This window comes from Electrophorus electricus, unplaced genomic scaffold (assembly GCF_041902795.1).
Source record: "Electrophorus electricus isolate QZ-2024a unplaced genomic scaffold, ASM4190279v1 Scaffold53, whole genome shotgun sequence".
NCBI classification, from domain to species: Eukaryota; Metazoa; Chordata; class Actinopteri; order Gymnotiformes; family Gymnotidae; genus Electrophorus; species Electrophorus electricus.
In genome coordinates this window covers 850828-877866 of record NW_027658771.1, presented here as the reverse complement: position 1 = coordinate 877866, position 27039 = coordinate 850828, and the positions used below count along the sequence as shown (strand labels likewise).

At 39.9% G+C, this 27039-nt stretch overlaps 1 protein-coding gene, 1 long non-coding RNA gene and 1 pseudogene across 3 annotated transcripts in view; 1 reads left to right on the top strand and 2 right to left on the bottom strand.

Annotated features, from left to right (window-relative positions):
• Window positions 1–27039, top strand: part of LOC145656171 (uncharacterized) — a 119268-nt gene that overhangs the window by 13834 nt on the left and 78395 nt on the right. The window lies entirely within an intron of this gene.
• On the bottom strand, window positions 4205–5014 carry LOC118241240 (inosine-5'-monophosphate dehydrogenase 1a-like; annotated as a pseudogene).
• On the bottom strand, window positions 20292–23364 carry LOC145656167 (inosine-5'-monophosphate dehydrogenase 1a-like). Its single transcript, XM_081709535.1, has 4 exons — window positions 23355–23364; window positions 22554–22789; window positions 22308–22398; window positions 20292–22159 (listed from the first exon to the last, which is right to left on the bottom strand). The coding sequence occupies exons 1-4, from the start codon at window positions 23362–23364 to the stop codon at window positions 22083–22085; spliced, it is 414 nt and encodes a 137-aa protein (XP_081565661.1). The 3' UTR covers window positions 20292–22082.

Below are 27039 nucleotides of genomic sequence, written 5' to 3'. Positions count from 1 at the left end.
GTGAAAGAGAGGCTCTAGAGAGTGAAAACCAAAACCCAAAGTGTGAAAGAAAGAACCTGAAGACGTTATGGGACAAAGTAGTGGGGAAGAAAACTAAGCAGCAGCGCATGGGGAGAGCCATGGCTGGGGAAGCTTTGTACTGCTCAAAGGGACCACACACTTCCCAAGGAGGACCAGCTAAAGAAATCGGTAGTATGCAGAAAGGTTTCCCGAGCACATAAAAAGGCTATGATTACCAACTGGCCAAAGAGACAGACGCTGTGCTTGACTACATCAGAACTATGTTTATAACCAGTCAATATGAACTTCTACCAAGCCATCCAAAACCTGATAAAGGAGACCTGAATGACCATACTACTGGAACTACAAAATTACTGGGACTACTACTATTTAGCATTCTGAAAAAATAAAAATGAAAAAGTCCTCATGTTCTTTAAAAAAAATAAATCAATAAAATGTAAAAAGCTCAAAAAGCTTTTTTAAACATTGGCAACTGTGTATTTGATTTACCTCGGAATGGGTGCAGCTGGTTCATGGCGCATGTGTTCGAGCTTTAGCCTCTGTATTTGGCATTTCAGTGCATCGAGCAGTTGAAACTATAGCAAGCAAAGGCAAAAAGAGCTGTGCGGTCGATGTTTGTGCAAGTGGTCTTCCACATAGTCCCATGCTGTGCTGGGTTTAGGGTGTGTTTGCAGGGAGAGCCCAGCGCTTACAGGCTAAGAGGATTACAGTGGAGCATTGCAGGGACTGTCAGAATACAGAGCGCGCGCGCGCGTGTGTGTGTGTGTGTGTGTGTGTGTGTTTTCTCTACACATTTGGAAGAGAGAAAACAGAGCTGTGATGTAGTTGATAAAATTGCAGGCCTGGCACAGGCTCTGCTCAGAATGGTGAGAGAGCACTGGAGGAGTTTGGGAGTTTATTAATAGCGTTTAGCTCACTACAGAAGGAGTAGATCAGGGCTTTGCTGGGAAGGATGATGATAGGGTTTGATCACACCATTTAGCACAACATTGTCATGTCCATGCTGTGCATGGTTCTAAAGAAAAGGATCTTTGTTATTCAATCCAATACATTTCAAATTGAAATTTTCTGTTTCTCATGAATGAATGTGGACTATAGGATGGGGGGTGTCAACTGTTTGTGTGTGTGCGCGTGTGATTTAGACGGTTGAGAGAGTTGAGAGATAATGTCATAACAACGAACCAATTAAAATCAAAATTATTCACACTGTGTTGACAAGAGACACACACACAAACACACACTCACAAAGAGAGAGAGAGAGAGAGAGAGAGAGAGAGAGAGAGAGAGAGAGAGAGAGAGAAACAAAAAGAATCACAATCAGGGCTCACCAGATCTCTCAGAGTCTCTCTGACAGGCCCTAATCCAATCCACCAATTGAAAAACAGAAAGTAGCAGAGAGAATAGCAGTGTGGCAGTATATGAATGTGCCCCCAACAAATATATAATTCACACACACACACACACATCTTTCACACTTACACATCCATACTCACATGTACACATGTATACACCATTGAACTACACACATCTATATTCACATGCACAAACAAACACCCCACACAAATGTTTGGTCTTTGTGCAAATTCACTTGGAGGTAGGCCAACATTCTAGATATAAAATATGTGACAATAAACATAGCCTCAGTACGTTTCATTTCTTGCATTTACATCTTGATCCACACAAACACTTTCACACTCCTTTGCCTCACACTCACAAACACAAGAAACACTCGGGTGGCCTTCGGTAGCAGGAGGGATGTCAGTGCACAAAACACTGGCTTGAAATGTTTTTAACCCCCATTTCAATGAAGACCATCATACCTTGCAAGGTATAGCATTCTTTCACTCTCCTGGACAACCTCAGGCTGTTCCTGGAACCAGCAAAGCCAGTGGTTTTGGCCTCTGTCTGAAGCACAAAGGGGGTATGCAGGAGGCGTAGCGGAGCATGTCAGGAGGGTGGGCAGAGCCCTCTCCCAGCAGTGGCAGAGGAGAAAGGGCACATGGAGCACAGTGGCTACGGTTGACACCTGCAGGAGGCGACATGTGGGCAGGGCCAGTATGAGCCCACTTGGACCCATCTGCCACCACAGAAAACTCACCTGCTGTGTGTGTGTGTGTGTGTGTGTGTGTGTGTGTGTGTGCGTGTGTGGGTGTAGATTTGTTGACATTGTTCATGAGTCAGTGAATCATGTTTTTGGTGGATATTATGTTTTCAGCTCACAAATATTATAAATAATAATACAGGTAATAAAACAGGGAAGAAAGTAGATGTTAGCCGGTGCAGCATTTACTTAATTCATTATTCATCTTTTATGTTAGTGTGTAACTCTCATATTGTAGTCTCCTGAAAGACAGACAGAGGCAAATATAGGCAAAGATAGCATTCAACTGTTATTCAGGAATATCCCACCATTGGGAGTGGACGATTAGGGGTGCTGGAGTAGGATGGTATTTGTAGTACATTCCTGTTGTAGGCCTTCCTATAGTGTTTAACTGATTTCCATAACTGAAATACATTATAATGTTTAAAAGTTTAGAAACGTGAGCATAATACTCCAGAAGATGTAGCGTCCTGGTGTGTGAATGAGTAGTAATCTTTCTGAAACAATAAGTTTGATTTAATTCTCGTTTTCATTTCCTTGTGGATTGTATTATTATTTTTGAAACATTTGATTCAAAATTAAGAAATAGTGCAAAAATGTGAAAAGGCACTACAGGATGCATCTTGAATAAACGAAAACCTCGACCAGATGTTGTAAACTTAGAACAGTAATTATGTTCTAAGAATGTTGATAAAAAAGAACAGGAATTTACAATATATACATTTGCCTGCATAGTATCCCAAGTGTTCCATCGACTGCACTCTTCTGGATGAGGATCTCGGATGTTGTTCCTGGGATCTGCTGGAGCCACTCTCCCAGTTTGATGGTCATCGTCCCTAAACCCCTGGTGCTCTGATTGCTACCAGAGCCAGTGTTTCCTCTTCTTTTAGCGTCTCATGTTCCTTGTTGCTGATGTTGCTATCTCTTGCGATTGCTACATCCGTCACTATGACTCTTTTCTGCTGTTTATCCATCACTATTATGTCTGGTGGTTTAGCTATTACCATCTTTTAAACAATTTTCTGGTATACGATGTCTTATCAAAGATAACCCATCCACACTCTAAGAGCATCCACACCATCACCAATCAAATTCTTCGTTTGAGCATCTGTCACTACTACACAGACATACACAGAGACAGAGCGAGAGAGAAGAAGGATGAAAGTGAACAGAGCAACAAATGAAAAGAACCAAACACCATCAATTCTTACCTACCTCAACCCTCTCAGTTTACAGAACAAGCAAATGTGAGAACTGTGACTCACCATTCCCCCCCACCACCTGGAGCTCAGGATACTTCTGTTTAATGTAGTTAATCATGCTGATCTGAAACACTGAGTTTCCCTGAGATGAGTCCTAAAACAATAGACACAGCCTTCAGAAAAAATTCACTATGTCCAATCACAGTCCTGTGTTACACAGCCTCATAGCAAAAATAGTTTGTCATTTGATTCAGGCACCATACTCAGGATGGAGACTAATCCCACTCCCTTTAGGACCTTAAGACCTACCTGCACCACCACGTCCACTCCTGCCTGCACGAGCAGGTCCAGCCGGTACTTGTCATCCTCACGGGTAACGATGGCAGCGCCACACAGCAGCTGTTTGCGGGAGTCTTTAGAGGCCAGAGGGTAGTCTCTGTTCTTCTTCAGATCAGTGCGAGCAATTATAGCCACCAGCTCATCACTGTCGTTCACAATGGGCAGTTTACCTGCAATCAACAAGCGTCCCCACGACCGACCCGTTACTCAGAGAAGAAGTGGAGAAGTGAAAATAACCTTTCAAAGTCCTTTAGAAGCAGTTTCACTTCTCAAGCTGAAAAGATGAAGAATCAGACCTTTTTTTGCTGCACTGCAGGATGTCATTGGCCTCTTTGAGTGTAACACCTGCTGGTGCAACCACTAAATCTTCCCTCTTTGTCATTGCCTGGCAAATATCACAAATAAATCACAAAAAGATGTGAGTTTAAAGAATGTGATTTTACACACACACACACACACACACACACACACACACACACACACACATATATATACACATTTTTTATTTTTATATATATATATATATATTGCCCTCTTTCACACACTGACACAGAAATATCACAATTTCATGATAGTTCTATTCCACCTATATTTTTAAGCATTGTATGTCATATGTGATTCATTTGTGTTTTTAAAAACCTTTTGTATATTGTATGTACAATCAAAGATGAATCAGAAACCTCCTCCAACAGCCGGTCATAGTCCTTCTCTGAGAGGAAGTCAATGTCTCGTGACGTCACGATTCCCACAAGCTTGCTGCCCATCTTGCCGGTTTCGGTGACAGGGATTCCAGAGAAGCCGTGTCGCACCTTGGCCTCAAACACATCTCCAACCATGTGCTATGGACTCATCACCACCGGATCCGCGATGAAGCCCTGCTCGAATTTCTGCCATGACACCATATATTGCTCTGCTGATGAGAGGCCTTAGGGAAGCTTGTGTGTAAATCTGCATGTTCAACGTGTTGTTCATTATATTCCTATTAAGACAATTCACTGAAAGTTTGACACCTTAACTTTCCGGACTTCATTTGCTTGGAACTCTGGGGTGCAATTGTGATGGATGATCCCAATACCGCCCATGAGCTGTAATACAAAATCACAGAAAGCTAAATGGAAAAGCAACAGGACTTCATGGTTTTGAGTGTGTGGGGGATACTCACAGCCATAGCGATGGCCATGGAGGATTCAGTCACAGTACCCATGGGGGAGGAAATAAGCGGCGTCTTCAGGGTTATCTTCCGGGTCAGAGCAGAGGTCAGATCCTGAATGACAGACGCAAATGGTAACAGAAAGGAACCAATGTTCTACAGAACAATTATCTTTGTTTATGTTCATGCTTGTATTTTCATACAGACTATGCATTGCACAAAGATAAGAACAGTTTGGGGTGTTACTTTGGACAGCTTTCACATATGCACACATCTCTATCCCATTATTAATTTGACTTCAAGTGACTTGGATGTGCTCATTCAAAGCACAAATATTGCTGTTTTTATAAGCAGGGCATCAGTTTAACCTCCCTGTGGTAAGACAGACAAAAACATCCTACGTTCTCTCCCACATTCTAGCACACACACACACAAAATGTAACACCAAATATAAATACCACAATATATACTATCCCATATCCATTACACATGGGAATTTTGGTTCGCGCCTCCCTCACACTGTCATACACACACACACACACACACACCCACACACCCCTCAGCCTCTCTGCCTGTGACAACACACCCTATGCACCTGGGATGCCAACACCACCTATTTTGCACATCTTATTTGTACTCCTTCATCCCTCTCTTACACTATGCCACACTCCACCCTCTGTTGTAGTCGTGTTCGCACTACATGGCAACTGACTCAGCTCCTCCATCTCACTGAAGGTAGAGGAGACCGCCAGCTCCATAATTAATTAGGAAGATCCCGCCCCCTTCACTAAATCATTACTAGATGTGCTGTATTTACTGAAACACACACACTGGTAAGCCCTTATGGGGCATGTCAGGAAACCTGCTGAGCTGTTTTGGTGCATTTTGCAAAAGAACTCACCACTTCATCTGAGGTAAAGTCAATGAAGCCAGGCAGGATCAGAAAATCACTGAATCAAAGACCACAGAACAAACAAACAAAGAAAAACAAGCCAAATAAAAAAATATATACCAATTAGTTCACTGAGACATACATGCTACATTCTCACATTCTCATATCAGTTAGTGCATCATATACCAAATGACCGTGGGGAGTTCCAGACACCCATGCTGATAGAACGAGGAGACATGACTGATGATTGCTCCCATAGCCACCTGCGACTAGCAGAAGCTCGGACACTTTGTGTGCATACATGTGAGGTCAATTTCAACTTCAAACTTCATGTCCCAGTAGCATGAATTGAACATACCTGCTTGATTTGCAGAGTTGAGCGCATATTCTGGAGTATGGAATAAGTTAATCTACCTAAGAGTATGTTGTCCAATGATGTCGTGTTAATGTTCTTAAGCATGCGTCATGTCACAGCCTATCCATTAAAGTGGCATTAATGTCCCACCACTGCTTGAGAGGACACGGGAGACAGAGAGGCAGCCAAAGGAAGCCTAACTGTAAACAAAATAGAGCAGCGTATGCGAACATCCGTGTGTGAGAGAGAGAGCATCCCAGCAGTACGACAATCATAAGGCCACAGTTGAGAGTGTCCTCTAGTGTGGGATCTAGTGCAGATAAAGCCTCCATTACAGAGATTAAAGATGGCGGCCTAGTGGGCAGAAATAGACAGAGACCTCTTCTCAGCTAGATAGTGCCTAGGGATACATCTTCACATCTTTGATAACATCATCAAAGAAAGCTCTTTGCACTGCCCTACTTGAAAAGCAGAACAAGAGAGGTCATGATCTCCAATTCTGTCTATAGAAATCTATAGAGGCATTACTCATTATGTCATGACCCTGTTATCTATTAGAAACCCACAATTTATCTGAATTAATTATTCATAAATAAATTGTCAGCTTCATGTTCATTCAGATTTCAGTGGAGATCAGCAGGGGTCTATTACTGTGTATTATTATTCATAACACTGTGCCTGCAAACTGTGTGAACAGACACACACAGGTTATTTTCCAGTCCCTGAGTGCTTTTGTGGCACTGCTTGACAGTTGGTGGAGTGTTCCCTAAAAGAGCCTCTGAGCATGATGGATTCGGTAGTAGGAGTTTAGTGAGCAGAGAGGACGAAGACTTACGAGTGCAGGCCATGAACACCCCCCTCCAACTGAGCAGACATGGTCCTCTTCTCAAACTTCAGATCTCCAGGGTACATCATAGAGCTACACTCAACATAGAAAACGACATTACACACAAGCATTCACTCACACACAGCTTCCTCTCTTCCATTTTCTGCTGAAATTCCAAAGAACCCTTGATGCTATAAAAGATAAGAAAGACCATAAATAGAAATGTGTTTGTAGACAAAATATATCCTAGCATTTGTTCTGATGTTTTTCAGTGTACATGAAAAGGGAAATAGAATCATCTTAACTCACATCTTGTTTTTTCGGTAGATGAGTACTGCTGTTGAGCCTTCTTACACTGACAATGGTTTTATTTAAGCCCTATTTAGTAATTACACAACACTGAAAACATCACAGTAAAACAGCAGTATGACCAGCACTTAAGAGTAAATACCTGAGTGCTTTTCACTTGGCTTAGAAGATTTTAAAGCATGCATTAATGCTACATAAGACCATATTGGGGTATTTGAGAAAATCAACAGCGAAGCTAAAGGTCCAGAGATTATAAAGGTTACCATGAAAGTGATGCACATAATATGGGTTTTCCAAGAAACTAGTAAACCCAGCTGACATTTGCTAGACAGCAAACATTGGAGGTGTCTAGTGGACAGGAAATATCTACAATAAACCTTTTATATTTGTTTATCAGGGAGTGTGTATTCTCACAACAGTTCTGAGGAAAATTGCAAATAAATGAAAATCCAGGAAGTTGCCAACAAATTTGATTCTTTTCACTAAACAATGGTTTCTCAATTGCATGCATCTGCGTGCACAAGGAAAACAACTCCTAAATAGAAATAGCATTATCACATTAAATGATTGAAGGTATATGATCACAGGAAACAAAAGAAAGTCTGATTACCTTTAAACTAGGTTTGAATCCTTCAAGCAGACAACCTCAGAGCAATGGAAAACTGAGCCAAAAGCAAAAACTTTGGCCAAGTGGGAAAAGGCCATCCATAATTACAATTTTTTTCATTACACTAGCATAATGTTCTTAGTGGTTGCAGCCTATTCTGGTAACACCCTCATAGTTTTAGCAGGACAAACATTATAGAAGTATGGATAGACTTGCTTGGTGAATGTTTGTCTGAAAGTGTGCACGTATCTGTTGTTGAGAGGATCAAAGAAGGAGATCAGACCACTGTCCCAGTCCAGGAGCACTCTGATCTGCTGGAGGGTCTGCTTCATGGCAAGAGGCATCAGCCTCTCGTCTGACACTCCTATCCCATATTTACCCTTGTACTAACCCACTTGCCACAAGCCATGCTTTATGAGGTCCTCACAGACTCACAGAAAAAAAAGTGATACAGCCTATTAAAGAACGTCACATTTAAGTTACACGCTTTTTTTTCTGTACTCGCACTTCCTCCAAATGTCTCTTAGAATCAAATCATTTTCAACTTGCCATGAAGTGGATACAAATCAACAGAACGGCATAAAGAGAAACCACAACAACAAATGAATAAACAAAACAAGACTTTCCATGTTCAACTTGACATCTTTATTAGTTGGTAGTTGTTTAGTTGTTTTTATTTTTTGCTTTCTGCGGAATATGTAAGCACCTGTTTCCACTGAAGTATAAACCACTAAACAGAACTAAAGTGCTAAAAGACATATGTGGAAAAGGAAAACATTACACAATCAAAAACAACCATATTTTGTGCATCTTAATAATTAATTAAATTTCAGTTCTAATTCAATGATTACATCCAACACATTCAATGATTACATCCAACCAAGACATACAGGTTTTGCCTGTTAGAACACAGGGGAATCTTTTTAGCAATATATATTGCTGACTGAACTGACTGGCATCTATTTAGTGCAAATATCATGGTCATTCCATAGAAAACTACAATAAACACAAGCTGCAGTACAAGATCTCATCATGCATCTTACTGAGATGTAATCTGATCTCCATGTACTGTTCAGAGGAACTCAAAGTCTTTGTCCAGCTCTTTGAAATTAAAATATTAAGTCACAAATAATGATTCCTATGAACATTAAACATATGTAACAAATGTGTCTTTAATAACAGGAACATTGAAAGGAGAAACAGTAACTTCCATAAACTGTAAGAAACAGGTGAACTGGGCTTGGCAAGAGTAGAGGTTAAGAAAGGTCTGCTTGTGTGTGCACATGTGTGCATGCATACCAGCTTGTTCAATATTATTTTTCATTTTTATCACATACTGAAAGTTGCCTAGGTGCTCTGCTACATCAGTCACCATTCCAGAGGCCTTGATCCTGAAAGAACATGCAGGAATGGATGTTGGCAGATTCCATGTGCTGAATGTACACATAGAATTAACAGATACAGAATATATCCTCCTACAAGAGAGGTTTATTGGTAGCTACAAATACATAAAACAGTTTAGTCAAAGTGCTTCCAAAAAAGATCTTATAGCAACTTTAATGATAAAGCATACCAGACTTCACAAGTATTTTTGTTGCATAATTATCTCTGACTCACCCACTAGAGGGCACAACATCCCTATTTAGTCATTTAGTGGTAGTGAATGGCCTGGGCCAATTAAAATTAGACTAACCTTAGCCTTCTATGTTTTATTAAGTTATCCTCTCTTCATTATGTTACACCTACATGATTCAATTATTTCTCCAATTCCCACAATGCCTTAGACTCAACCGTCACACTAATCCTTTAAGGTAGAAGTTCTCCTATTGATTAGTTGTCAGCCTTAGTCAGCTTTATGATTGTATAAGAGACATTAAATTTAAATTATTCAATTGTTTAGTTATTGCAATTAATTTGTTTAAAAAATGTTACAATGGTGTAATAGTCAGCAAATATATCTATGTGTAAGGATATAGGCATGCAAATTGTGATACAAGGTTACTTATTTATGCATTTTTGATGATGATTATACTACTGCAGCGCTTTGTGATGCTAATTAGACTACTGAAGTGCTGTGTGATGCCAGCTAGACTACTGCAGTTCTGTATGATACCAGTTAGACTACTGCAGAACTGTGTGATGCTGATTAGGCTAATACAGTGCTGTGCGATGTTGATTAGACTGCTGCAGTGTTGTTCTTTATGGGCTTCCTGTCTGTAGGTTAAAGAAGCTGCAGAACATTCAGAAAATGGCTGCTGGAGTTCTTACACACACCAGCTTAAGGGAACATATAACTACTACACTCAAACATTTACACTGGGTTCCTGTTCGTGGCTGTGTGCAGTACAAAATCCTTCTCTTGGTTTTTGCCCTCATGGTCTGACCTGTCCATCCCTTTCTGGTGTTCCTCATATGTCTTTTCCTTCACTCTGTCTCCATCCCTCTGACACTCATCTGCCCTTTAATTGGTTACTATAGTATGCACTTGCATCAATATTATGTCTATTTTTTTTAACCAATTTTACTCCCTCCTGTTATCTTATTTATATATTTGAATCTTCTTTATATTTTATTTGACCTTTTTTATATTGTATGAACTTGTAAAGTGCCATTGGGTAACAAGAAATGCCCGTAATTTCTTAATTAGAATAAAATTCTTCTTCTTCTTCTTCTTCTTCTTCTTCTTCTTCTTCTTCTTCTTCTTCTTCTTCTTATTATTATTATTATTATTTTTATCAAACATTGTATTGATCATCCTTTCAAAGGTTGCTGGTGTTACTTTTGGGCTATTATTATCAAATTTAGAATGGTGCGTTTTGCCTGGAATTAGTTTCTTTTGTATTGAGCAACCTAATGGAAAAAGTTATTCTTGAGCAGATAATCTACTATTTTTCACTTAATGAATCATTGATTTCAAGCATGCCTATAAAGCAGATCATTCTACGTGCACAGCACTGACAAAAATGATCGACAAGATATTTTTACAAGAAAATAATGGTCGGAATCGTATTACTTGACTTTACTGTGGCATTTGTTATTAACAAAACAAAGTATATATGGGTTTAGTCTATGGTAAAACAGCAGTTTCTCCTCCCCTAGATGCTTTCATTGTGGTGTTTCCCAGGGGAGCTGTCAGGAAAGAGCTGTCTAAGCTCTGGTTAGCTGAGAATGAATCTGCAAGCCTCACACTGCCCTGTCAGTAAGGAGAGCGAGCATGCCTCTCTCATGGCTCAGAACTCAGGAGAGGCTGGCCTGCGGTCTAATGGGCGTCTTTAGGAATATCTGTGATAGTAAACACAATATAAATTATGCGAGAGCTCAACATAGTCACACTGCCAGGCAGGTTAGTTAAACCAAAACCCAAAACAGATGCAGCGTGCAGATCTGTATTGTCTTGGTCACCACAGTATGGAACAAGTTACCAACTATGATCATGGGAGTACACAGTTTTGTTGGTGGAGCCCAGGAAGAGCAGCTGCTACCTCAGCTAATGGGGATCCAAATAAAGACACGAAAAACAAAGAAATTTCAGTAGTTATAGGAAGTAAAGCTGTTCTGTAGAATTCAGAATTACAACTCAGACTGCATATTTTTGCAGGACACAGTTATATTGCTTTGCTGACAAATATGAAAGGATGATATAAAAGTTGTTGTTTTGGAGCAGAACAGCATCTAGTCTGGTAGGCTACTACTTCAACTACTCACTTCTTCAAGAGGTATCCACAGTACTTCAGGTACAAACCGTTCTATTCTATCCTCTACAGATTTCTGTGAGTTTATGTTTGCATAATATGAATTTCTGTTTACATTCATCAACTTTTTTATGAAATATACTGTATAGTGAATTTGTTGAAGTCTACACCATAATGAAGTTTATGAAAAAACAATGTTTATGAAAAAAAGCATTTAAATGCTCCTCAATCAAAGAGTATTAATTTTGTAAAATGGTGGGTAGTTAAAATAGTATTATTTTCTGCTTTCTACTAATTTTACTTCACTTGTTGTGAAGGAAAAAAAAAACTACTAAGCAACCACATGTAACTTATGATGTGTTCTAATCTGAAATTGTTTAGTGGATGAAACACTGCAGGTGCTGTTGTTGTTAGTGCTAACTGCTTTATAGTACAGAAATAATAAATGCTGAATCTCCTGATTGTCTTATTATGGCTTTATGTTATACAAATTTTCTGCCTTACTCTATTTTAGGGAAAACAATGGCGCTGTCAAAGCTCAACCAAGCTACTAAGAGTTTCACCAAAGCACAGGATTACAGAAATGACATCATGCTGCTGATGCAGCCCTATGCTAACTGGGAGCAGTATCTATTGCCGGCACCCGTCTCCATCGATTTACTGGCTCAGCTGGTACGCATTTCTGCTGCAGATGACTTCTCCATCAATAAAAATCCACCAAAAGACGGGTTCAAATTCATCAGATACCCCAATTCTTTTAGGGCCTGCCTCTTTCAAGTATGTAATGGTTGCTGGCAAGCCTTTAATGTTGCTCACAAGAACATGGACCAAATTCGTATGTACACCGGACAGGTTCCAGAGTACATCAAAAACTCAGTTGGGCTCATAATACAGGAGGATGATGGTCTTGTCCAAGCCCGCTTCAGAACATTGCGCACATATCATCAGAATGCTTAAACCTGGCCATCATGACTGAGAAACAATTCTCAGATATCATCAAGCTGATGCAAGAACTGGTGGAGGCTTTGGTGAATGCAAGACAGAGTCATGATGAGGAGATGGAAGAAATCAAGAAAAACATTGAGATAGCAAAGATTAAACGGGCTGAAGCTAAGGAGGCAAGCGACAGGGCCGAGGCTGCTTTCAATCTGGCTAATGAAAGATTAGCTGAGGACAGAAGGGCCTACCAGCAAGCAATGAAAGATTTGCCAAGTGGATGGGGCCTTTTTGGCCTGAAGCTAATATCAAGTATGTCAGAGCAAGCAATATCAATAGCCTGTGCGTTTGCAACAGAATTTCTTCCAGGACAAATTATCCAAACCTATCTCCAAGCGGACACTATTACACCAAAAGCCATAACACATGTGATCAAAAACTGAAAAGGCACTCCTGAAAGCCACAGAAACATGGCCACTGGAATGAAGAGTAACGTGGATGAAATGTTGGCAACAAGTAACATATTTTCTAAATCTATAACATTTCTACTAGTGGTTGAGAAAATGGAAGAACTTTGCAAAGGTAAGGAAATAAATTGGCCTGAGGTGTATGATCAGGAGAAGCAAACGGTAAAGTCTGATTACTTGGTGGGACTATTTCAGCAAGTCAGCAGAGATATACAGCAAGAAGCTGAATGCCCGATTAAATCCGAGGCACTAGGCATCTGTGACAAGGGTATCTCCACTTTAACAGAGCTAGGTAAATATGCTCCAGAGGGGAAATGTGATGATGCCAAAACAGAGGAGCTTATTAAAGCCATTGACGAACTGAATGTAAGGGCCATGGCCTTTTATTCCAAAAGCAAGTCTTTTACAAATCAGCCATCTTTCTTGACAGCACCCCCCAAGTCAAGTCAACAGCAAATCTATGACTCAGCAAATACAGATGTGGTCCAGATGCACTTAAGACAATCTCATCTACGTCTACAAATGGCTGAAACCCAGCTAAAAATTGCAAATGAACGGAACGAGAAGACTATGGACAACTTGGATCAGAAGAAAAAAGCTCTTGCTGAAATTGTGAGTGAGCTGAAACATTATAATCTCAAGGAGATCGACTTCAACAAGAGAATTGTGGTGCTAGCGAAAGGCCTGGAAATCATGGGGCAGGTGAAAGAACAGTGGGAGAAACTGGTGCACTTCTTTCAGATCATTTCAAACATTGTTAAGACCACTCTTAGTGAAAATCTTAAACATTTTAAGCAGACTGTTGAAATAGCTGTAGAGAACAACTACACCTACAGCATGTTTGTCAAAGACAAAATCTACACTAATGCTCTGAATACTTCTGCCTACGCCTATTTGGTTAACATGATGTCTACCACTTACACTGAGGTGTCTGTCCAGTACCTGATGAACAATGTCAGTACTCTGGGAAGACTGATGACCATGGATCCAAACTCACCTCAGTTCCTTGCAGAGATTGACAAGTTAGGGAAGGAATGCGAATCTGCCCAAAATGGTATCAACAGCCTTGCAGCAAGAAACAGGAAGGAGTTTTACAACAGATGCGAGGAAAGAATAACTCAAATCAAGACAATCCTTACCCCAGCACTGGCCCCACTGAGTGAAAAGGACAATCTCAATCTGAAGAAGGCAATAGATGCAATGAAGGAACCAATTCAGAAGGTGGAGGAAGACAAACCAGCAACTGAGATGAAGGCTATAACTGAGGATGATGCTGACCAATATGCATAACTTCATAATAGTGCATTTAATAGTGCATTTTCCTATACTTTTCTTTTCTTTTTTCTGTCATTTTAATGTAGTATGTATACAGTATTACATTTGACAAAAACATGATTAGAAGGTTTGACCTAATTCCTGTCTGTTAATTTATTCTGAATAATCAATTTTGTTCTTTTGATTAAATTACTGCAGCATCATACTGTCTCGTATTGTTTTTCTTTGTGATTCAAAGAACTTTAAAATCCAAGAGGTAATATGTATGCCAAACAAACAAACAAAAAAACATTTCAGATTGCAGAGTAGCTATTACTAATTATTAGCTATTGCTCATCTCTTTTTCAGTAGAAAAAAGAAATTGGAGTTTAGATTTACTAAAGTGTAATGAGTGAACTAAAGCCATTAGATTTTAGTAAACTCACAATTCTTCACACATTAATTGTGTTGCACATTGAGTGTGAGTGCAGTGTGGTGAACAGAGGAATACAGGCTCAGTAAAGGAAGTAGCAGTTCTTAGCAGCTAGGGTGGTACTGATGGGCCCAACATCTTAGTAAAAACAAAGTCTGACACTTTACACAAAAAAGAAATCACAGACACTATGATTTCATTATTTCAAAACATTAGCTATAATGAATCATTTTAGTGAATTATTATGATTATGAATTATGACTGCTCAAGTAAGGACATCCATGTATGCAAACAAAGCCATTATAATAAACACTCTCTCTCTCTCTCTCTCTCTCTATATATATATATATATATATATATATATACACAGTGCATCCAGAAAGTATTCACAGTGCTTCACTTTTTCCACATTTTGTTATGTTTCAGCCTTATTCCAAATTGGATTAAATTATTTTTTTCCCCCTCAAAATTCTACACACAATACCCCATAATAACAAAGTAAAAAAAGTTTGTTTGGAATTGTAACAAATTTATTAAAAATAAAAAAAACAAAAAAATCACATGCACATAAGTATTCACAGCCTTTACCATGACACTCAAAATTGAGCTCATGTGCATCTTGTTTCCACTGATCATCCTTCAGTTGTTTCAACAACTTGATTGGAGTCCACCTGTGGTAAATCCAGTTGATTGGACATGCTTTGTAAAGGCACACACCTGTCTATATAAGGTCCCATAGTTGACAGTACATGTCAGAGCACAAACCAAGCCATGAAGTCCAAGGAATTCTTTGTAGACTACTGAGACAGGATTGTATCGAGGCACAGATCGAGGGAAGGGTACAGAAAAATTTCTGCAGCATTGAAGGTCCCAATGAGCACAGTGGCTTCCATCATCCGTAAATGGAAGAAGTTTGGAACCACCAGGACTCTGAGTGATCGGGGTAGAAGGGCCTTAGTCAGGGAGGTGACCAAGAACCCAAGGGTCACTCTGACAGAGCTTTAGCATTGCTCTGTGGAGAGAGGAGAACCTTCCAGAAGGACAACCATTCCTGCAGCACTCCACCAATCAGGCCTGTATGGTAGAGTGGCCAGACGGAAGCCACTCCTCAGTAAAAGGCATAAGACAGCCTGCTTGGAGTTTGCCAAAAGGCACCTGAAGGACTCTCAGACCATGAGAAACAAAATTCTCTGGTCTGATGAAACAAAGATTCAACTCTTTGGCCTGAATGCCAAGCGTCATGTCTGGAGGAAACCAGGCACCGCTCAGCACCTGGCCAATACCATCCCTACAGTGAAGCATGCTGGTGGCAGCATCATGCTGTGGGGTTGTTTTTTGGCAGCAGGAACTGGGAGACTAGTCAGGGAAAGATGAATGCAGCAACATACAGAGACATCCTTGAAGAAAACCTGCTCCAGAGTGCTCTGGACCAGGGTGAAGGTTCACCCAACAGTACAATGGCCCTAACCACACAACTAAGATAATAAAGGACTGGCTTCAGGACAACTCTGTGAATGTTCTTGAGTGGCCTAGCCAGAGCCCAGACTTGAACCCAACTGAACATCTCTGGAGAGATCTGAAAATGTCTGTACCCCGGCGCGCCCCATCCAACCTGATGGCGCTTGAGAGGTTCTACAAAGAAGAATGGGAGAAACTGCCCAAAAATATGTGTGCCAAGCTTGTAGCATCATACTCAAAAAGATTTGAGGCTGTAATTGCTGCCCAAGGTGCTTCAACCAAGTATTGAGCAAAGGCTATGAATACTTATGTACATGTGATTTTTGGTTTTTTTATTTTTAATAAAGTTGCAAAAACTCCAAACAAAGATTTTTTCACTTTGTCATAATGGGGTATTGTGTGTAGGAGTTTGAGGGGAATTTTTTTTTTTTTTAATCCAATTTGGAATAAGGCTGTAACATAACATAAAATGTGGAAAAAGTGAAGCGCTGTGTGTGTGTATATATATAAATATTTGTCATTTCACTTTTCTTGGGGATTAATTAGTCCAGAGGCCTATAAGAGCTTGTCAAGGAAAAAACGTGTGTATGGGTGCATGCATGTATATGTATATTAGGAACCAAGCATTAAACCATTAAGCTGCAATAAAACTGAGACACAATTGTCTTGGAGAAAAGAAAAACCATGTTCAGTTAGCACAGGCTGTATCAAAAGCCATAGAACCAGAGGACATTAAAATCATAATTCTCACCTTGCATAATCTCTCATGATTCAACTGTATATGTAAACAGATATGCATTGGTGTGTTGTAAGGTGTTCTGCCATTATCTGATGATATGTTTGCAGAAAGTGTGTTACATCTCTAGAGAGACAATTGCCTCCTGGCCTCTTTTTGGTGGAGAATGGAAAAAGATACACATATACACAGACCCGCGCACGCATGCACACACACACACGCACGCAGCATTAGTTTAGCTGCAGATGCAGTTACTGCATCAACACTTCTAACGTGACTGCCATGTGGCCTCTGCAAGTCCAACCCTCATCAACATGTGCTTCATGTATCTGGATCTCTTTTTATCTCATTCTTATTTTTTATGTCATTCTTTCTCTTTCTCTCTTATCCCTATAGGCCCTATTTGCTTTCTGCTAGCAAACAAGAGGTTAAAAAGACTATTTCCCTTTGTTTGTTTTATCATTTTTATTTTCATTGCAAAATCTGATGTGTGTGTAGTCTTAAATAGCGTCTCATATGGAAGGTAAACACTTTCAGAGTTAGACTGATTTGACTGAAACACTAATCAATATCTTAACATTGTTTAACTGCAAAAGTGTATAAATGGTTTTGATAACCACTGAAAAGATATGGAATGATGAAATGTATGTAGGGCCATTCTAATGTACTACTGACCAATCATTCTCTGCCTCAGGAAGTGTCCTTAATCTCTTATCCAACTCTCTGAGAAAAGGAGAGCGATAGAGAGAAACAGACAAAGAAATATGTAAATGTGCAAAGTAAATGTGTGTATCTTGCTTATGGTCAAAGAAAGAAATCTAATAATTCTGTACTAGACAAATGTGTGACAGATTTACTTAGAGAAGTAAAATAGTTTGAGGAGTTCAGAGTTTTAATAGTGTTGCAGAAGAACAACAAAAACATTGCCTGAATTTCAGAATCCCAGAAAACAGGCACAGAAAATTTGAGAGCAGACTGCTAAATTCAACTAAACAATCCAAAAGAGCAGGGGGAGCAGTGCCAGTACCAGACAGCGATGGCGCAGGTCGGGACACTCTCTATGATGCTGTTGCAGACCAGATCAGGATGACGGACATGCTGTCCTTCTTCAGTCTCCTCAGGAAGCAGAGCTTTCTTCACTAAGGAAAAAGTGCTCAGGGACCATGAGAGATTGTTTGTGATTTTAAGAGAGTGTATGTTCTCACTCTTCACTGTATGTATTGGGGTGTGAGGCATTTGCATCCTTCTGTAGTCCATAGTCATCTCTTTTGTCTTTTTGACAACCAGAGAAAGGCATGTCTGGAGAGACTGTGACAAAGGCTTTGACTTCTTTAATTATTTCTGTATTGTTTTTCATGGTATAAATAAAATGTAAAAAGGCAAATCTAAAGCAAACATATGAATCTAATTAATCTAATTAAGGCTAAAGTGAAAACAAAGCAAGCCCACAATAGTTTATTCTATTCTGTGTGATGACAATGGAATTGTCAACAAAACCAAAACTGTGATGTCACATGGAACCATTGTCATAATAGCTATTCTTATAATCTGCTTGACAAAGGTAAAATTGGTCAGTCTGTTGACAGAAATGGGAGGTTGCAGCAGCAAAATGCAGTTCTGCTGCTCTCACAGAAGATCTTCGAAGATTTTGTTGGACAGGAACACACAAAAAGCAATGAGTAGATTGCAACAAGAACTACCTGACAGAGTAGATACGAAGGAAATTAGAAAACGACACTGTGTTAAAATTGGAAAATTTGAGGAGGAATGTAGTGGGAAGGAGTTGGAGGAGAAGCAGAAGGAGACAAAAAATGAACAGAGTGAAAGATGGCACCTGAAGAGTGAAAGAGAGGATCTAGAGAGTGAAAGACAACACCTGAAGGGTGAAAGAGAGAATCTTGAGAGTGAAAGACAACACCTGAAGAGTGAAAGAGAGGATCTAGAGCGTGAAAGACAACACCTGAAGAGTGAAAGAGAGGCTCTAGAGAGAGAAAGACAACACCTGAAGGGTGAAAGAGAGAATCTTGAGAGTGAAAGACAACACCTGAAGAGTGAAAGAGAGGATCTAGAGCGTGAAAGACAACACCTGAAGAGTGAAAGAGAGGCTCTGGAGAGAGAAAGACAACACCTGAAGGGTGAAAGAGAGAATCTTGAGAGTGAAAGACAACACCTGAAGAGTGAAAGAGAGGCTCTAGAGAGTGAAAACCAAAACCCAAAGTGTGAAAGAAAGAACCTGAAGACGTTATGGGACAAAGTAGTGGGGAAGAAAACTAAGCAGCAGCGCATGGGGAGAGCCATGGCTTTGGAAGCTTTGTACTGCTCAAAGGGACCACACACTTCCCAAGGAGGACCAGCTAAAGAAATCGGTAGTATGCAGAAAGGTTTCCCGAGCACATAAACAGGCTATGATTACCAACTGGCCAAAGAGACAGACGCTGTGCTTGACTACATCAGAACTATGTTTATAACCAGTCAATATGAACTTCTACCAATCCATCCAAAACCTGATAAAGGAGACCTGAATGACGATACTACTGGAACTACAAAATTACTGGGACTACTACTATTTAACATTCTGAAAAAATAAAAATGAAAAAGTCCTCATGTTCTTTAAAAAAAATAAATCAATAAAATGTAAAAAGCTCAAAAAGCTTTTTTAAACATTGGCAACTGTGTATTTGATTTACCTCGGAATGGGTGCAGCTGGTTCATGGCGCATGTGTTCGAGCTTTAGCCTCTGTATTTGGCATTTCAGTGCATCGAGCAGTTGAAACTATAGCAAGCAAAGGCAAAAGGAGCTGTGCGGTCGATGTTTGTGCAAGTGGTCTTCCACATAGTCCCATGCTGTGCTGGGTTTAGGGTGTGTTTGCAGGGAGAGCCCAGCGCTTACAGGCTAAGAGGATTACAGTGGAGCATTGCAGGGACTGTCAGAATACAGAGCGCGCGCGCGCGTGTGTGTGTGTGTGTGTTTTCTCTACACATTTGGAAGAGAGAAAACAGCTGTGATGTAGTTGATAAAATTGCAGGCCTGGCACAGGCTCTGCTCAGAATGGTGAGAGAGCACTGGAGGAGTTTGGGAGTTTATTAATAGCGTTTAGCTCACTACAGAAGGAGTAGATCAGGGCTTTGCTGGGAAGGATGATGATAAGGTTTGATCACACCATTTAGCACAACATTGTCATGTCCATGCTGTGCATGGTTCTAAAGAAAAGGATCTTTGTTATTCAATCCAATAAATTTCAAATTGAAATTTTCTGTTTCTCATGAATGAATGTGGACTATAGGATGGGGGGTGTCAACTGTTTGTGTGTGTGCGCGTGTGATTTAGACGGTTGAGAGAGTTGAGAGATAATGTCATGACAACGAACCAATTAAAATCAAAATTATTCACACTGTGTTGACAAGAGACACACACACAAACACACACATACACAGAGAGAGAGAGAGAGAGAGAGAGAGAGAGAGAGAGAAACAAAAATAATCACAATCAGGGCTCACCAGATCTCTCAGAGTCTCTCTGACAGGCCCTAATCCACTCCGCCAATTGAAAAACAGAAAGTAGCAGAGAGAATAGCAGTGTGGCAGTATATGAATGTGCCCCCAACAAATATATAATTCACACACACACACACACACACACACACATCTTTCACACTTACACATCCATACTCACATGTACACATGTATACACCATTGAACTACACACATCTATATTCACATGCACAAACAAACACCCCACACAAATGTTTGGTCTTTGTGCAAATTCACTTGGAGGTAGGCCAACATTCTAGATATAAAATATGTGACAATAAACATAGCCTCAGTACGTTTCATTTCATGCATTTACATCTTGATCCACACAAACACTTTCACACTCCTTTGCCTCACACTTACAAACACAAGAAACACTCGGGTGGTCTTCGGTAGCAGGAGGGATGTCAGTGCACAAAACACTGACTTGAAATGTTTTTAACCCCCATTTCAATGAAGACCATCATACCTTGCAAGGTATACCATTCTTTCACTCTCCTGGACAACCTCAGGCTGTTCCTGGAACCAGCAAAGCCAGTGGTTTTGGCCTCTGTCTGAAGCACAATGGGCGTATGCCGGAGGCGTAGCGGAGCATGTCAGGAGGGTGGGCAGAGCCCTCTCCCAGCAGTGGCAGAGGAGAAAGGGCACATGGAGCACAGTGGCTACGGTTGACACCTGCAGGAGGCGACATGTGGGCAGGGCCAGTATGAGCCCACTTGGACCCATCTGCCACTACAGAAAACCCACCTGCTGTGTGTGTGTGTGTGTTTGTGTGTGTGCGTGTAGATTTGTTGACATTGTTCATGAGTCAGTGAATCATGTTTTTGGTGGATATCATGTTTTCAGCTCACAAATAATATAAATAATAATACAGGTAATAAAACAGGGAAGAAAGTAGATGTTAGCCAGTGCAGCATTTACTTAATTCATTATTCGTTCTTTTATGTTAGTGTGTAACTCTCATATTGTAGTCTCCTGAAAGACAGACAGAGGCAAATATAGGCAACGATAGCATTCAACTGTTATTCAGCGATATCCCACCATTGGGAGTGGACGATTAGGGGTGCTGGAGTAGGAAGGTATTTGTAGTACATTCCTGTTGTAGGCCTTCCTATAGTGTTTAACTGATTTCCATAACTGAAATACATTATAATGTTTAAAAGTTTAGAAACGTGAGCATAATACTCCAGAAGATGTAGCGTCCTGGTGTGTGAATGAGTAGTAATCTTTCTGAAAGAATAAGTTTGATTTAATTCTCGTTTTCATTTCCTTGTGGATTGTATTATTTTATTTGAAACATTTGACTCAAAATAAAGAAATAGTGCAAAAATGTGAAAAGGCACTACAGGATGCATCTTGAATAAACGAAAACCTCGCCCAGATGTTGTAAACTTAGAACAGTAATTATGTTCTAAGAATGTTGATAAAAAAGAACAGGAATTTACAATATATACATTTTCCTGCATAGTATCCCAAGTGTTCCATCGACTGCACTCTTCTGGATGAGGATCTCGGATGTTGTTCCTGGGATCTGCTGGAGCCACTCTCCCAGTTTGATGGTCATCGTCCCTAAACCCCTGGTGCTCTGATTGCTACCAGAGCCAGTGTTTCCTCTTCTTTTAGCGTCTCATGTTCCTTGTTGCTGATGTTGCTATCTCTTGGGATTGCTACATCCGTCACTATGGCTCTTTTCTGCTGTTTATCCATCACTATTATGTCTGGTGGTTTAGCTATTACCATCTTTTAAACAATTTTGTGGTATACGATGTCTTATCAAGTATAACCCATCCCCACTCTAAGAGCATCCACACCATCACCAATCAAATTCTTCGTCTGAGCAGCTGTCACTACTACACAGACATACACAGAGACAGAGCGAGAGAGAAGAAGGATGAAAGTGAACAGAGCAACAAATGAAAAGAACCAAACACCATCAATTCTTACCTACCTCAACCCTCTCAGTTTACAGAACAAGCAAATGTGAGAACTGTGACTCACCATTCCCCCCCACCACCTGGAGCTCAGGATACTTCTGTTTAATGTAGTTAATCATGCTGATCTGAAACACTGAGTTTCCCTCAGATGAGTCCTAAAACAATAGACACAGCCTTCAGACCAAATTCACTATGTCCAATCACAGTCCTGTGTTACACAGCCTCATAGCAAAAATAGTTTGTCATTTGATTCAGGCACCATACTCAGGATGGAGCCTAATCCCACTCCCTTTAGGACCTTAAGACCTACCAGCACCACCACGTCCACTCCTGCCTGCACGAGCAGGTCCAGCCGGTACTTGTCATCCTCACGGGTAACGATGGCAGCGCCACACAGCAGCTGTTTGCGGGAGTCTTTAGAGGCCAGAGGGTAGTCTCTGTTCTTCTTCAGATCAGTGCGAGCAATTATAGCCACCAGCTCATCACTGTCGTTCACAATGGGCAGTTTACCTGCAATCAACAAGCGTCCCCATGACCGACCCGTTACTCAGAGAAGAAGTGGAGAAGTGAAAATAACCTTTCAAAGTCCTTTAGAAGCAGTTTCACTTCTCAAGCTGAAAAGATGAAGAATCAGACCTTTTTTTGCTGCACTGCAGGATGTCATTGGCCTCTTTGAGTGTAACACCTGCTGGTGCAACCACTAAATCTTCCCTCTTTGTCATTGTTCAAGTTCAAGTTCAAGTTCGGTTTATTCCTCACATACATAGTCATACACAGTATAACTCGCAGTGAAATGGTGGAGAGTGCTGTGTCCAAACTGAGGAAAGGAAACAGGGGTGCATAGAGAAAAATATATATATGCAAGATAAATATATATACTCTATGTATGTACAAAATATATTAACAATGTATGTACAATATATGTATATTATGATTATATACACAATGTACAATGTATATGGTTGGGTATATATGTACACAATCTACAGAATGTACAGTGCAGGTGTAATATGTAATATGGACAGTTTGCAAATTCTGCTTCTTTAGGCTATTTAAGTCATTGTGATCCATGATCCACAAAACGAACAAAAACAGTCTCTTACTTGATTACTTGAAGACATGAATAGAAATCTATAGAGGCATTACTCATTATGTCATGACCCTGTTATCTATTAGAAACCCACAATTTATCTGAATTAATTATTCATAAATAAATTGTCAGCTTCATGTCCATTCAGATTTCAGTGGAGATCAGCAGGGGTCTATTACTGTGTATTATTATTCATAACACTGTGCCTGCAAACTGTGAGAACAGACACACACAGGTTATTTTCCAGTCCCTGAATGCTTTTGTGGCACTGCTTGACAGTTGATGGAGTGTTCCCTAAAAGAGCCACTGAGCATGATGGATTCGGTAGTAGGAGTTTAGTGAGCAGAGAGGACGAAGACTTACGAGTGCAGGCCATGAACACCCCCCTCCACCTGAGCAGACATGGTCCTCTTCTCAAACTTCAGCTGTCCAGAGTAGATCATAGAGCTACACTCAACATAGAAAACGGCATTACACACAAGCATTCACTCACACACACCTTCCTCTCTTCCATTTTCTGCTGACCTTCCAAAGAACCCTTGATGCTATAAAAGATAAGAAAGACCATAAATAGAAATGTGTTTGTAGACAAAATATATCCTAGCATTTGAAAAACTGATGTTTTTCATTGTACATGAAAAGGGAAGTAGATTCATCTGAACCCACATCTTGTTTTTTCAGTAGATGAGTACTGCTGCTGAGCCTTCTTACAATGACAATGGTTTTATTTAAGCCCTATTCAGTAATTACACAACACTGAAAACATCACAGTAAAACAGCAGTATGACCAGCACTTAAGAGTAAATACCTGAGTGCTTTTCACTTGGCTTAGAAGATTTTAAAGCATGTATTAATGCTACATAAGACCATATTGGGGTATTTGAGAAAATCAACAGCAAAGCTAAAGGTCCAGAGATTATAAAGGTTACCTTGAAGGTGATACACATAATATGGGTTTTCCCAGAAACTAGTAAACCCAGCTGACATTTGCTAGACAGCAAACATTGGAGGTGTCTAGTGGACAGGAAATATCTACAATAAACCTTTTATATTTGTTTATCAGGGAGTGTGTATTCTCACAACAGTTTTGAGGAAAATTGCAAATAAATGAAAATCCAGGAAGTTGCAAACAAATTTGATTCTTTTCACTAAACAATGGTTTCTCAATTGCATGCATCTGCGTGCACAAGGAAAACAACTCCTAAATAGAAATAACATTATCACATTAAATGATTTAAGGTATATGATCACAGGAAACAAAAGAAAGTCTGATTGCCTTTAAACTAGGTTTGAATCCTTTAAGCAGACAACCTCAGAGCAATGGAAAACTGAGCCGAAAGCAAAAACTTTGGCCAAGTGTGAAAAGGCCATCCATAATTACCATAATAAATGTTATCTCACGGTGCACCCTTGTTGAAATGATGATCAAGTAGAAATGTGTTCATTTTCAATAGACTAGGTTCCTTTTTTCCATTACACTAGCATAATGTCCTTAGTGGTTGCAGCCTATTCTGGTAACACCCTCATAGCAGGACAAACATTATAGAAGTATGGATAGGCTTGCTTGGTGAATGTTTGTCTGAAGGTGTGCACATATCTGTTGTTGAGAGGATCAAAGAAGGAGATCAGACCACTGTCCCAGTCCAGGAGCACTCTGATCTGCTGGAGGGTCTGCTTCATGGCAAGAGGCATCAGCCTCTCGTCTGACACTCCTATCCCATATTTACCCTTGTACTAACCCACTTGCCACAAGCCATGCTTTATGAGGTCCTCACAGACTCACAGAAGAAAAAGTGATACAGCCTATTAAAGAATGTCATGCTTCAGTTACATGCTTTTTTCTGTACTCACACTTCCTCCAAATGTCTCACAGAATCAAATCATTTTCAACCTGCCATGAAGTGGATACAAATCAACAGAACGGCATAAAGAGAAACCACAACAACAGATGAATAAACAAAACAAGACTTTCCATGTTCAACTTGACATCTTTATTAGTTGGTAGTTGTTTAGTTGTTTTTATTTTTTGCTTTCTGCGGAATATGTAAGGACCTGTTTCCACTGAAATATAAACCACTAAACAGAACTAAAGTGCTGAAAGGCATATGTGGAAAAGGAAAACATTACACAATCAAAAACAACCATATTTTGTGCATCTTACTAATTAATTAAATTTCAGTTCTAATTCAATGATTACATCCAACCTAGACATACAGGTTTTGCCTGTTAGAACATAGGGGAATCGTTTTAGCAATATATATTGCTGACTGAACTGACTGGCATCTATTTAGTGCAAATCTCATGGTCATTCCATGGAAAACTACAATGAACACAAGCTGCAGTACAAGATCTCATCATGCATCTTACTGAGATGTAATCTGATCTCCATGTACTGTTCAGAGGAATTCAAAGTCTTTGTCCAGCTCTTTGAAATTAAAATATTAAGTCACAAATAATGATTCCTATGAACATTAAACATATGTAACAAATGTGTCTTTAATAACAGGAACATTGAAAGGAGAAACAGTAACTTCCATAAACTGTAAGAAACAGGTGAACTGGGCTTGGCAAGAGTAGAGGTTAAGAAAGGTCTGCTTGTGTGTGCACATGTGTGCATGCATACCAGCTTGTTCAATATTATTTTTCATTTTTATCACATACTGAAAGTTGCCTAGGTGCTCTGCTACATCAGTCACCATTCCAGAGGCCTTGATCCTGAAAGAACATGCAGGAATGGATGTTGGCAGATTCCATGTGCTGAATGTACACATAGAATTAACAGATACAGAATATATCCTCCTACAAGAGAGGTTTATTGGTAGCTACAAATACATAAAACAGTTTAGTCAAAGTGTTTCCAAAAATGATCTTATAGCAACTTTAATGATAAAGCATACCAGACTTCACAAGTATTTTTGTTGCATAATTATCTCTGACTCACCCACTAGAGGGCACAACATCCCTATTTAGTCATTTAGTGGTAGTGAATGGCCTGGGCCAATTAAAATTAGACTAACCTTAGCCTTCTATGTTTTATTAAATTATCCTCTCTTCATTATGTTACACCTACATGATTCAATTATTTCTCCAATTCCCACAATGCCTTAGACTCAACCGTCACACTAATCCTTTAAGGTAGAAGTTCTCCTATTGATTGGTTGTCAGCCTTAGTCAGCTTTATGATTGTATAAGAGACATTAAATTTAAATTATTCAATTGTTTAGTTATTGCAATTAATTTGTTTAAAAAATGTTACAATGGCGTAATAGTCAGCAAATATATCTATGTGTAAGGATATAGGCATGCAAATTTTGATACAAGGTTTCTTATTTATGCATTTTTGATGATGATTATACTACTGCAGCACTGTGTGATTCTAATTAGACTACTGAAGTGCTCTGTGATGCTAATTAGACTACTGAAGTGCTGTGTGATGCCAGCTAGACTACTGCAGTTCTGTTTGATACCAGTTAGACTACTGCAGCACTGTGTGATGCTGATTAGGCTAATACAGTGCTGTGCGATGTTGATTAGACTGCTGCAGTGTTGTTCTTTATGGGCTTCCTGTCTGTAGGTTAAAGAAGCTGCAGAACATTCAGAAAATGGCTGCTGGAGTTCTTACACACACCAGCTTAAGGGAACATATAACTACTACACTCAAACATTTACACTGGGTTCCTGTTCGTGGCTGTGTGCAGTACAAAAT

Coding starts and splice junctions, on each gene's coding strand:
- LOC145656167 (XM_081709535.1), bottom strand. Junction 22,399..22,553: donor GAGTGGACGTGGTGGTGCTG/GTAGGTCTTAAG, acceptor CTATTGTTTTAG/GACTCATCTGAGGGAAACTC. Junction 22,160..22,307: donor CCAGGTGGTGGGGGGGAATG/GTGAGTCACAGT, acceptor ATGTCTGTGTAG/TAGTGACAGCTGCTCAGACG.